The sequence below is a fragment of the Hyperoodon ampullatus genome (assembly GCF_949752795.1).
Source record: "Hyperoodon ampullatus genome assembly, chromosome: 15".
NCBI lineage: Eukaryota > Metazoa > Chordata > Mammalia > Artiodactyla > Ziphiidae > Hyperoodon > Hyperoodon ampullatus.
In genome coordinates, this window is record NC_136928.1 from 15940148 (window position 1) to 15953913 (window position 13766).

Sequence of the window (13766 nt, forward strand, 5' to 3'; positions counted from 1 at the left end):
CATTTTGTTCATGCATCATTTTCCTGATTTCATTTAGTTGTCTGTATTCTCCTTGAGCTCATTGAGCATTTTTAAGACAGTTATTTTCGATTGTTTGTCAGGTAATTCATAGATCTCCTTTCTTTAGGGTAGATTTCTGGAGATTATTTTGTTCCTTTGATTGGGCCATCTTTCTCTGTTTCTTTGTATGCCTTAGTATCTTTAGGCAATATTTGGGCATTTGATAAAACAAACACTTCTCCCAGTCTTTACAGATGGCTTCTTACAGGGGAAGACCTTCACCAATCATTCTGGCTAGAGATTCTGGGGCCCTCTCACACCTTTTCTGGGGATATGTCTTCTCTAAGCTTCTGCATGTCATTTCCCAGTTGAAGAGGTTTTGCCCCTGTTTTTTTCTCAGGAACCCGTAATCTCTGCTCTCCCTGGTGTCTGTCTTTAGTACTGCAGTATCCCTGGTGCTGTAACCACCCATGAAATTTGCCTTTGTTCTCAGCTGCCCCAACCTGGCATCCAAAGTATACTACCATTTTTATCAACATTCTGAGTCAAGTGAGACAGAAGCCAGTCTCTTGGGCAGCCCCACAAAAGACCAAAATGTTGGATACATGTTGAATAGGAGTTTTCTCCCAGCTGCTCTACAGTGTTCCAGGGAAGGTGAGGGGCTTGGCCAGACAAAATACAACACATTTTCCTACTCGCTTCAATGCCTACTCTTCTTGGCTTTGTGCTCCTGGAGGGCAGGTACGTTTTAAGTGGTTTCTAGAATTCTCACAAAGGCAGTTTGGTCTTTATATGGTTAGTCAGCATCTTTGTGGGGGAATGAGGGCCTGGGGTTTCTCATTCACCATTTTGCTGACATCACACCAATTTAGATTTTTTAATAAGAATTTTTGCTGTCTTCCGTTGACAAGTTTGTTTGCGGATTGAGTCCTGTGAATGTACTGGTTTAACAGTGTGCTCTTCCAACACCTGACATCTAAAAAATGCCATGACATTTTCAACAATAAGAGAATGACAATTATGAAATGTTTTTCCTCCCCCATGTCCCTCAATCAATCAATCTCTGTACCCTCTTCCATGAGTATCTGACTCAGAAGTACTGGGACTGGAAACAGAATCCAGGACTTGGGACCTCCACACCCCACTGGGTTCCCCTGGAATCACACAGCTTGTTCATCAGCTGATAGAAAGTTTGGCTTCTGTTCTTTGTGTACCAAAACAGTGAAGCCACAAAGTTTAGGCCTATTTAGGCTTACAAGAGGAGAGAAGATAAAAATAGCTAAAATGAGCTAATAGGAGAATTACTGCACTGAGACAAATATTTGAGTTTAGTGTTTGCTTTGTTTTCCAGAGTCACTGCTAGGCATAGTTGTGTGAAATTTCTTTGAAACTCACTGTTGGTTCTGCCAAATGTTAGACCTAGGGAGAAAGGAATGGGTTCCAAATACTCTGAAAAAATTGTTGAAAAAATAACTTATGTGTATCAAACTTCAATAAAATCAGATCATCAAATTAGGTAATGGGGAAAAGTGCCTACCATGCCTCGGAGATGATTGTTTCTAACTTGCATAAACTATCAAAGCCCTGGCGGGCCAGAAGGCATGGCTGTGATTCTGTCAACTGACACCTGCCATCTGCTTTGACAGATGTTTCTCAGGGGAGGGTTGACAGAAAAAAACATCTTTCCATATGTTTTCTATTATGATCACTTTATGTTTCTCTTTCTTCTTCTTCTTTTTTTAGGTTAGGTGCAAACAAACCAATGCGTTACTTAGAAAACAAGGCAGCTTTAAACAAGGCATTAGAACGGTTGAACTGGCCCATTTCATTGAAGGAGCTGTCAGTGCTGGAGAATGAAATCCTAGCTGGGAAAATGTACGTGCAGCAGGCCATGGAGCTCCAGGAGGCTGCCAGGAAGGAGAATCGTGTGAGCAGGGCCCTTGAAGAGGTGTGTACCGTGGAGGTGTTTGTATTCCCTCCCTCCCTCCTATCTCAAGCCCTTGCCATTCCTGTGCTGGCCTCCCCTCTCTCCTACCTCCCACTGCACTGATTTCTGAGAGTTACAGCCAACCCACTTAAGGTCTCAGGACTTCTTTCAACAGAAAGGAAATGCCATTTGAGTTTACTCTGGCCTTATTTTTAAAACGATACATGCTTTAATTGGAAAATAAAGCTAAACAGAAGTATTGTGTAGTGATTAAAAGCCTGGACTTTGATATGAGCCAGACCAGAGTCCAGCCTCAGATCTGCCACCTAATCCCTGTGTGATCTTGGCCAGTGACTGTGTCTCTCTAAACCTTAGGGGTTTTTTTTTTAATCTGTAAAAAAGAGTGTTAATAGTATCTGCCTCATAGACTTCTTATGGAAGCAAAACGAGCATTTAAAGTACTTAGTATTGAAAGCTCCCCCCATAAGTGTTTGCAATTATTATTACTAGTAAAACAGACCTTCTAGAAGGAAAATTTATTTTCTGGCAGCCATATTATTTATTACCACTTTATATCATTTACTTTTAATTGTTTTTCTTCCTTGAATAAATTTTACACATAATTGCAGTTAGAGTATCCATAATCATTTTATGGTCTGCTTTTCAATTTAGCCTTGTCTCATATATTTTCTCTGTGTTTTTGCTGAATCATCAGACTGATATTTTTTGTGGTTACATAATATTCCATGGTGTGTAAATACCCTGATTTGTTTAACTCTTCACTGGATGTTGGACATTTGAGGGTTTTTTCCAATTTTCTTCTCTTTCACATCATGTTTTAATGCTTCTATAGTGCATATAGTTGAACTATTTTGCTAGGATAAATTCTTAGGTGTGGGATTCTTGGACCAAAGGACATGAACATTTGGGGGCTCTAAATACTTGCAGCCTGTGTAATATCCTCTTTCTGACTATAGTAGGGTGTGTGTAAACCTGGAGCAGTTCATGCAGAATCTTACTGAGTTCTGTATAATTTTCATATATTCACCATATGATAGTCTAAAAGATATATCCAAGGAACTGACCTTTGAGATTCATCTTTTTTGATTTCAGTCTTTGCTAAGTGATACCAGCTTTGCCTGGTTTTAAATTCTGTATTTGCTGTTCTAGATTCTTGTGTTTTATTTGCTTATTTTTATTTAATTTTATTTTTCCCCTGCAAATGGCTTTTTTTCCTTCAGTGTAGAAAGCTATTTCTTTTGTGCAGAGTGCAAAAGTTTTATCATATCTTTATTTTTATTTTTGTTGTTATTTATTTTATTTATTTATATATATTGGGGGGGTGGTTGTTTTTATTCAAAGTGACCCCCTCAAAGAGTTGTTCAGTCTTTCCTTGGAAGGCACCATCTGATGACCCCAAACATGTGGCTGTCTATTGGCCTTCCTCACGTAGATGCCCTGTAAACACCAAGAATCAAGAAGACTGAATTCAAATGAATTAAATCCCTCTCCCTGGAAATCTGCTCTTCTTTTCCTCATGCTTCTTCCTCTCTGTTCTTTCATTTATTCATTGAAATATGTATGAGTTCCTATGAGGTACCAAGCCCTATTCTAGGCACTAGAGGTACCTAAACACATGGACCAAGTCCCACTCTTATTCTAGTTGAGGTGAACAGATAGGTTCTAAATGATGGACTTTTGCATGTTGAGCTCTGGTGACATTACTGCCTAACAGCAGAATTTGCAAGCATTATTCTTTTATCTATACTTTATATTAAATGTTAAAATGGGAAGTGTTGCTAATGAAGTGAAAAGAAGCCTCTTGTGTTTCAGAACGTAGTGTAGTCTCCTGAATTTGTGAGAATCAAAAGCTTATTGTTCATGGGATATGAATCAGTTGCTCTATTTCTTTATTCCCTTGTCCACAGAGTGGGAATTAAAATAATTTCGACAATTTCTTCATCCAAAAACATTTGTTCACTCCCTACCATGGATCAGATTCTGTCCTTGGCACAGGTGGTCTCAGCCTGCCACATTCTTCTCTCTTTCCTTGGGGCCTCCCAAGGTGATACTATACATTGGACACAAAATAGGGGTTTGTTAACAGCAATGGAGACATGGACCCAGCCTAGTGGAGGAGACATACTGGCATAGAACATAACCTCTGTGAGAGGTGAGATCTTGTCTGGCCTTACTTGTAGCTGTATCCATAGCTACATCCACTGACAATGATGCCTGGCACACAGTGGACATGCAAAAATATTTATTGAAGGAATGAAACCCAGATCCTTATAGCAGAGTATTATAAATATGACAATAGCAGAGGCATAGCCATAGAACAACTGGAAGATGGGAAAAAGTGAACGATTCTGGCTGAGGCGTTGAGGAAGTCTTCATGGAGGGGATGATTGAATTTGGTCTGGAAGGATGTGTAGGAATTTGAGGGGGGGAGTGTGAGAAATGTTCTGAGTGAGAGAAACTGTTCGTGCAAAGGCAGGAAGGTGGAAAGAACATGGCAGGTTCACCAGGGACGTAGCAGGAGACAAGGCGGGAAAAGGAAGATGGCCCCAGAATACATTGGAAATCTCTCCTAGGATCAGGAACCAAGCCTGTAGGAAATGGATACCAGCAAGGGATTTTCAGCAAGTGGAGGACATGAACAGATTAGTGTCTTGGAAAGATTATTTTGGCAGCAAGATGAGGCTCAGTGTAGGGGGGAAAGACCAAAACCAGGTGCAGACTCCACTGAGAGGTGTTGAGTCCTTGAGTCAAGCCGGTACAGTGGGGAGGGAATGGGTGAAAGAGATACCAGTTGGTGGAAAGTGAATGTGTGGGGTGAGCCAGAGGGCAACATTGAGGATACCCACAAACTTCCCATCTTGGACAACTGGGAGACAGAGGCACGGTTAGCCACCACATCTGTGTCACCTCTGCTCCGCAGAGAGACAGCCCCTCTAAACACCCTGTCATTCTCTAACCCCTTCCCACATTTTTGTTTTCTTCACAGCACGTTTCGTTTCACCACCTGACATTATGTACGTATTTGTTCATCATCTGTCTCCTCCACTGGAATGAGGGTGGGACTTGGTCCATTGTGTTCTGGGTATTCCTAGTGTTGCTGGAGTATTGCTTGGCACCTTGTAGGCACTCCCAGGTATTCGAATGAATACATGAATGAAAGAACAAGAGGAAGAGGTACCATGAGAGGCAAAGTGGGTTTTCAGGGAAAGGTAACTCACTTTAGGTCCTCTTGATTCTTAGATGTCCACAGGGCATCCCGGCGAGAAAGGCCGACAGGCAGCCATGTGTTTGGAGCTTAGGAGAGAAGTCCATGTTAAAGAGATAGATTTGGAGGTCATTTGAGGTGCTGAGAAAGGAAGAGGAGACTCTGGAGAGGGCCAGGACAGGAAAGCTAGAGGAGCAGAAGGCCCAGGGTAGGGAGCTTTGATGTCAGAGCCTGAGGAGGAGAGACGGCAAGAGCCCTGGGTCTGGAGTCAGAGAGACCTGAATGCAAGTCTCAGCACTTCCAGATGTGGACCTTCCTTAGGCACTCTAAGCCTAGATCCCTCATCCTTAAATTAGAAAAATCATAGTAGCCACCTTCAAGATGGTTGTGAGACAATGCACATAATATGCTCAGTACAGTGTGCCACGCTAAATGCTCAACAGGAAATGCCCTCAACACACCTTGCCCGTCATTGCTATTTCCATTGTTAAAATATTACTGAGGAGTTTGGAAAGTCATACAGGATGATGTCTGAAAACCATTTGGTTTTCAAGAGGGAGATCATTAGTGATCTTAGCCAGAACCATTTCGGTGGCATTTTGGGAGTGGAAGCCAGTGTGCAGAGGATGGAGAAATAGAGAGCAGTGGAGAAAGTAAATACAGGAAGTGCAGACTTTTTGTTCAAGATCTTCCTAGAAAGCAAAGGAGAAAAAATGGAGGGAACTTGATGTGGGAGCCAGAGTGAGGAAGACATTGAGTTTGTGTAATGGTATTGATGGGTCCACTGCTGCCCCCTTTCTTGGTCAGGGGCTAAGGCTGTCCTTTCACTGCCCTGTCCCTACATAGGGTGACCAAAGACCCCACTGTCAGTTCAGGAAAGCACCCATGTGCCCAGGACAACAGCCCGTAGGTAATGAATGGGCGGGGAGGGGTTCATAGGTGGCAGCTCATCTACACAGTTCTTTCCACTCTCAACATGGCCCTCTGCAATGGAAGATTTTCTGTATTATTTTCTTAAAACGGTACTTCTCGTTACCATGTGTGATGTATTGTGTGGTATTTTTATTCCATTTTTATCGTGCTCTGTTGAGTTGATTTCATGACCTGCTAACAAGTCTCATCCTTCAGCGTGAAAAATGGTTCGGACCAAAGCTCAAGATTGCAAGGCCTTTTGAGATCCTGGGGTGAAAATCCATCATAGATGCAAGTCATTTTTATTGACTCATATAAAAAAAGTCTCACTTTAAATTTTTTTAGCAGAGGCCAAAGATTTTGATCAATGACTGTAATTTGGAGAGGAGGAAACCATCTGTTTTTCATTAAGACCCCCTAAAGTTTATTGATAACAAGTAACAAAAGGTGATCAAAGTTGGTTGGAATGGGATGCCCAATCAGAAATGCCCACATGTGTTCGGAAGGGAGTGGTCACTATTTGATCCACTCCAGAATATGTTATGGAGTCTGGAAGTCTGTGGCTCTCTGATTCTTTCCCCTACAGTACGCTGGCACCCAAAGTAGCTGCTGCATTGGTTCCTGAGTTTGGGACAGCTTCATGATTTTTCTGTTGGTGAGGATCAGAGGTGGGGAGAAGTGGCTATACATGCCAGTGTCTGGCTAGAATGCGCCCTGCTTTTCCACTCAGGCTCTCACTGGCAGTCCCTTGCTGGCCCCAGGATCAGACGTAGGGCAAGAATCATTATCCCACCTGCTCTGCCCAGCACCTTATACTGGACACATTCCATGATTAATTGTCCCTCCATATTTCTGTAATCTGCTAGTTTTGTGGCATCCCTGGAGACAGGTGCTTGGCTTACTGACTACATAATGAAAGATCTTAATTCTGAAATTGTAAATTCCACTTGAAAGCTCCCTTCACCAGCACCCCTCTTGTTGCCATGATTGCAGAGTCCAACGTCATTGGCCACTCCTGAGCCCTCAGAGCTGCAGTATGGTGGAAATCACCAAGGGCATCTGAGTTGTAATTAACCTTCCCAAGTTTTTTGCTGGGAGCCTGGTCTAGGGCAGCTCCAGCTATGTTGTCCTGCAGCATTTCCTTAGTAAATAAGGATTGTTCTCCAGAGCAAATCCCACAGAATCCAGGCCCAGAAAGATCCAACGGGCTTTCTGCACCCAACCTTGGCTGCCTTGAAAAACTTGGAGGCAGAAAGTCTTGTTAAATTTTAAGTAGCTCTAAACAACCCTAATAGAGGCCTTGGAAATGTACTTACATAGTTGGCTGTACGTGGTTACTTTTCCAGGTTGAGACTGGCAAGCATTGTGGAGTCTCTAGCTTTGAAGAATGACGAATTGAGTGCTTCACTCCATGGAAAACTGTCCAGGAGAAAGAGAGTGTTAGGAAAATGCACAGCAGGAGGGAGGATATGGGGGAGTCTGGGTGAGATGGGAAATGGAGAATGAAGGGACGAAAAGAGACCACGTGGATTTGAAAACATTATACTGGGTTGTGACTTTGACACTACACAGGAGAACGTTAGTTGGGGAGACTTAGAGAGAAATTTCTTTGAGTTGTATATAAAATGAAGTCAGAATAAGTAGCGTCATTTGTTATATCTGCTCCCAAATAATAATTGGACCATTTGTCATCCTTGCATTGCAACCCATCCTCTTACAGCTCTCATTATTCCCTCTTTAAGGGGAGAATGGAGGCATCACACCTTAACCCTTTATGACTAGCCGGCCTTTCTCATTCTACAAGTAAAACCTTTAGTCTCTTCTGCTGATACTTGGGTCTGGTAGGAGGACTGACTCCTTAGTGACAGTGACACAGAAGATCCCCTGGTGCAAGGGTGGGGCATTAGCAGGTGTGGGTTGTGCATCAGTGATGCCATCACACAGAGAATGACACTTGCACATTCAGGCCAGTGCCTTGGTGATACATTAACATATGGAAACCAGACCCCTGATGGGTTCCTGAGAGATAATGGTAGGACATGTGGCCAGGGTGGGACTGAAATCCCAGAGAGAGTGAGGTGCCTGGATGGGATGGGTGAGGATGCCAAAGAGAAGATGCTGCCATGTCGTGATCATGCCACAGTTAGCTGGGGATTTAAGGAGAGGATCCTGCTCAGGAAGACCAGCCACTGAAGGAAATTCACAGAAGGGAAGAAAAACTCACACCAACTCTAAATAGTATCCAGAAAGGTTTCTGTCTAGTATCCTGATGTTTAGGAGTGGGAAGGAGGGTATCAGCTCCAGGGACAAAAATCACTGCCAGATTGTCTTTTCATTCTAAAGCTGGAGACAACCATCTTGGCTGGAGATTTCAGCTGGGTGGACCCTAGCACTCTTTTGCCACAAGGCTCATCTTTTTTCATTGGCATAAATTCTACCCTAAACAGGTTTGGGGATGGTCATTGACCTCCCAGTCTGAAGGAGGAGAACCAAATGTGGAGGGCTTATCAGGAGGGTCCAGGCAGGAAACAGAATCCCATTCAGTCACTTCAAGTGAAGAAACATTAATGAAGGGACTATTTGCAGAGGCGGAGGCAGGTCTACGGCAGCCAAAAGGGGATTTCACCCCAGCACTGGCAATAGGAGGAATTTGTCACCACCCCCAGACTTGAAGGGTGGAGGGAAATAGTGCTACTGGAGCCTGTAAGAGCAAAGGCCACTAGCCAGAGTAGGAGGTATTCCTAGAGAGACAAAGGGCAGGGAGGGAGCACAGAGCCAATACCCCAGTCTTCCTCCCCCTGCTGCTTTCTGACCTCTCGCCTCCCATTGGCTCAGCCTATTGGAAAGTCAGCCAACAAGAGAAATTGGGTCATGTTGTCCTTGGGGGTCAGCCTCCTGGGGCATGGAGCGGGGCAGGGCAGAGAATGGACCTGGGGGCAGGTGGATGGCCCAGAGTAACCAGCACAGAGATCTCTTGAGAAGTTTTCTTAAAGGCTCAGCATTTCTTTTTATGCCATCACCTCGTGTGAGGTATCTGTATACAACCACAGCAGACAGCTGGCGGTGGTCCACGCTCCAGGCAATGATACAGAAGTGGCGCCAGTGTATGGCTGTGGTGCATCTCTGGAGTAGCTGCCTGTAGATAACTATGTCAGTAACATCCGAATTGCAGGCCACAACGCTGTAGTAATTTTCAGGTTTAAATACTTAAAACATTTCAAGTTTTTCTCTCTTTGATTCTTCCCTAAAAGAGCAACAAGGGAGTATTCCCTGAGAAGATGTTACAAGTGTGCTCTTCAAGCTAGGGAAATCGTTCAATTCAGCATCTATGCATATTTATTAGGTTCCTTTGCTACTACCAAAAAAAAAAAAAAAAAAAACCACCCAAAATAAGTTCACCCTCCCACAAAAGCCCTTTGAGTTGCTATTGATTGAGATTTGACTGTCAGAGTGGTTAAGTCTTCTCCCCTGCCCAGTGCTGGGGACCTGTCTGGGGGCTGTCTGGTAGTTCAGGGCATCAGGCTGTAATTGTTTCCTGCGCTTCCTAAGCAGCCCCTCACACAGCACAGGAACCACAGCGGGAAGAGTGGGAAGGCCAAGCAGCTCACCATTCCTGATCTGCTCAGGAAGCAGCCCCCGGAGAGGGGAAGTGGAAACCCGCACAGAAGTTTTGGGGACACGTGTTGCTCACGCTGTGTTTCCTAAAGTTATGATGTTCCCTGAGGAGGAGGGGGAAACAGCTCCGAAAAAGCACGTCCCTAATGCTGCTTTGGATTTTTTTTTTTTTTTTTTTTTTTTGCGGTATGCGGGCCTCTCACTGTTGTGGCCACTCCCGTTGCAGAGCACAGGCTCCGGACGCGCAGGCCCAGTGGCCATGGCTCACGGGCCCAGCCGCTCCGCGGCATGTGGGATCTTCCCAGACCGGGGCACGAACCCGTATCCCCTGCATTGGCAGGCGGACTCTCAACCACTGCGCCACCAGGGAAGCCCTGCTTTGGATTTTAAAGCACGGCTAAGCGCCTGAGGCTTCTGAAAGGGGACGATAATTCTCTCTGCACGTCCTCCTGGCCGCAGCTTCCACCTTAAGCCTTGGGCTCACGCACGGTGTCCTCAGTGTCCCCGGGACCTGCTGGGCTTGTGAGAGATCTTGCAAGGAGTCTTAGCTTCCTCTTCAGACCAGAGCGGCTGAGGCAGGAAATTCCACCTAGAGCTTCACTTCTTTAGCCTTATGGTTTGACTCCTGTTAAAATGCAAATAGCCTAGGAAGGAAAGCGCTCCAGGTCCTTTCAATTCTTTACCATGGGTCGGTCACTCCACTGCCTAGAGGGGCTGGGCAGGAGTTTGCCAGCCCTGATTTACGTTTTCCTGTAAGGTCTTTTTCTCATTTTCTCTCCAGAACCCATTTCCAAAAGGGATGCAGACCCTGGATACTCTTGTGGTGGAGAAACCCCTCTAAATCTAAATGAAGGGGGAGACAGTGAAGGTCAGAAAATGCTCCAGGCTGGCTGTATCCTCCTCACCAAGGTTTTAAAAAGAGTTGAATTATTCAGAGACAGTTTGCAAATATTCTGGTCTTATAATTAGGTATCCTAGCGAGAGGAAAGGTCAGAACATGCCTGACACTACGTGTATTATCTTGATTAGCACAGTCACAGACTTTACTTGGCTTTAATGACAAAACATGGACAGACAAGCCCTTGGAACTGCCGCTAGTACAGTTTGGGGATTGGGTCCAGCAGAGTTCAGTGATTTGGGACAGGAAAAAATATAGTGGTTTTATGACAAGATTTTGAGCTGAAGACTAGTTCTAGTTACATCATGGAAGTGCATTCTGTACCTGATGTGAAAACATGTTGTTTGTTAAATGGAAAATTCTAAAGCATCAAACATTTAGTAACTTTACTCCACCAATGCAAACCTGAGAGCATGACCCTGAAACTAAGTAATGAAATGAAAGGAGGGTAGACCATGTTGGATCCTGATCTGCATCACCTGATAATTGAATCTGGCAAAGAAGTGAATTGGATTCTCTGAATTTTGGAGACAAGGCAAAATCAAATTATCCAGTGGACAGCATCCCTAACTGCCAGCATCATTGCCTATCTGACTTCCTCACTGAAACTGGCATGCAATTACTCCTAGGCACTTGAACCTAGAGATGGGTCGGCTTATTTATTTAGTGCTAGCATTTCTTGTTCCCTCATTCTCCATCCCCTTGTCCTCCATAGATTTCTTTTTTTTTTTTTTTGTAAAGAGTGTTATTTTATTTTATTTTATTTTGTTTTTTATTTTTATTTTATTTTATTTTTGGCCACACCGTGCAGCATGTGGGATCTTAGTTCCTGGACCAGGGATCAAACCCGCACCCCCGGCATTGGAAGTGCAGAGTCTTAACCACTGGACTGCCAGGGAAGTCCTTATAGATTTCATTCTAAAGCCCAGTAGCATGCTTGTATTGTGCACGTGCATAGGTGACTGATGGCAGGAAAGGAGCAGGGAGGCTAATGTCCTCTAGTAGGGGCTGTAAGGGGTCTCTAAAGTCTTCGGCAAGACTCAAAAACAGCGGGATATCATCTTTCTGGAAAGGTGCTGTCCACTTTGTGGCTGAAGGGATGGTGTGTCTAGCTGCCCTGATCGATGTCCTTCCATCCTGGAAGACCAATGCTCTATTTCTGTGAATGAACCATTGTATTAATGCTGGCCCTGTTGGTTTGTTTCGCCACGGCTTCTCTGCTCTATCTGTGGTGTCGGTGAGTTGCCTCTGCAGGGATATGGAAGAATCACTGAGTGTACAGTGAGCAGTTCCTTCCATAAAGCTACGTGCTGTGGAAACAGCCAGAAATGAATTCTTGCCCATAGTAGTAACTGTTGGAAACAAGAGCAGAGTGAATGTGAGTGTGCAAAGCCCTTTATTAGCTGTAATGATTCTTTCAGGTAAACTCGCAGATGTGTGAATGACTCGAATGGGAGGTGACACTTTTCAGCGATTTAAAAAGGCAGTTTCTTAGGTGGCATTTTCAGTGTGTTAAAACTGAACACCGGCAGCCCTCTGTATCGCTTCCATTCGTTGCTGCTGCCCTTGCAGGGAAGGTCCTCACAGAGTGAGTGGTTTTCCTATATCAGATGAATTGGGAAGTGAGTGACAACTATGGAAAAAAAAAAAAAAAAAAAGCTCCCTGATGATTTCTGGCAACTGACTTCACAGATTTGTACATGTGAAACTGTAGAAAGTAATCACATTGGTTAGCTTCTGGCTAGTATATTGAGAGAATCAGTATTTGGAATCTAGAGATCAAAAGGGGCTATTTAAATAAATTATGTGATTATACTCATTTAGAATTTTGAAAAGGAGTTTTAAATGTATCTAGGCATAGGTTCTAACAAATGTCTGGTCTGTTGATGAAATCTAAAGGGGAAAAATCGCTTTCTGGAATCGATGTGGCCATCTTTTCTAATAACAGGTTGTTACTGGTCTGGAGGTGATAAGACTGTCTGATGCCTCAGGGACCAACAGCACCTCCCTGGCTGATTGGTCTTTGATATGAACACTGATGGTGTGAAGTAAGTTGGCTTTGTTCACTTTATGTACAGGTGAGGTGTTTATGCAACAGCTGATTTAATTTGGCTTATTCCAAATTCTCAAGATTCTAAATTCTATCAATAATGAGAATATACTGTACATGGAATCTTCCATCGAGGAACTGACTGTAGGAAACTGTGGTGTGGGCATCTCTTTGGGGTATTATGATGGAAAACACTGCTATTCATGTCACAGTTCTGGCCATTACATTTCCCTTATATTGTAAAAACTAAAAGCAAGGGTGTCATGCTTGTGTTCCTGTCCGTGTACACACATAGCCTGATGGTTTCTCCAGCACTGCAGAAAGGCTAGTAAGGCCTAGACTCTCCTGGACAGATATGAGAGGATGTTAGAGATCATTTATTTTATCCCCTTATTTTGCACATGTAGAAACTGAAGCCCAGAAATGTTAATAGACTGCCCAAAGTCACACAGCCACCTGGACAGCACCCAGTCCCATTTCTCCTGTCCCCTGGTCCAGTCTCCTCCCTTTGAGGCCATTTCAGATGGGCAGGAGGTCATTCTGATTGCCCACAGGAAGGAGTGCTTAGGTTTCTTCTCTGGGTGAAGCCCAGGAACAGGCAAATGACATTCACCAGCTACCAATGATGTTGGGCCATCCTCTTTGATGTATTGAGTACATCGGTAAAAATAGAAATTCTATGAGAATAGAGGGTCCCCAGCAAAATTCAACTAGATGGGAACATCATAAACAAAAGGGTGGTGTTCATCTTATATTTTTGTCAGTGGCCACATAGGCTACAAGCAACACAGGTCTGAAGACTTGATCATATCCCACCATCCTGCAAGAGACTTTAAGCCCTTAGTTCATTATTTCTTCCTTGAGGACCTAGCTCTAACTTTTCAGCTCCCAGGAAATAAAGCATACTCCCATTTCTTTTAGTGAACCTGAAAAGTATCACCAAACAGATACAAATGATAGATGGCTGCAAAATGCTCAGTTATATCAGGGCACCAGGGAAATGAGCTGCAGGTTTCAGGAGCCCAAACCATACTGAACATGAATCATGACCCAAGAGTAAGTGGTGTTCACACCACCTGAAGTTATTTAAATTTTTATTGTCAATTGCCTCATAAACTAGAGACTTGCTTAAGTGAAG

At 43.9% G+C, this 13766-nt stretch overlaps 1 protein-coding gene across 1 annotated transcript in view; it reads left to right on the top strand.

Annotated features, from left to right (window-relative positions):
* VWA3B (von Willebrand factor A domain containing 3B) overlaps positions 1-13766 on the top strand; it is a gene marked incomplete at both ends in the record, with an annotated part of 217727 nt that overhangs the window by 179168 nt on the left and 24793 nt on the right. The window contains 1 exon segment of the mRNA XM_079721376.1: positions 1744-1948. Coding sequence (XP_079577502.1) covers positions 1744-1948 — 205 coding nt within the window.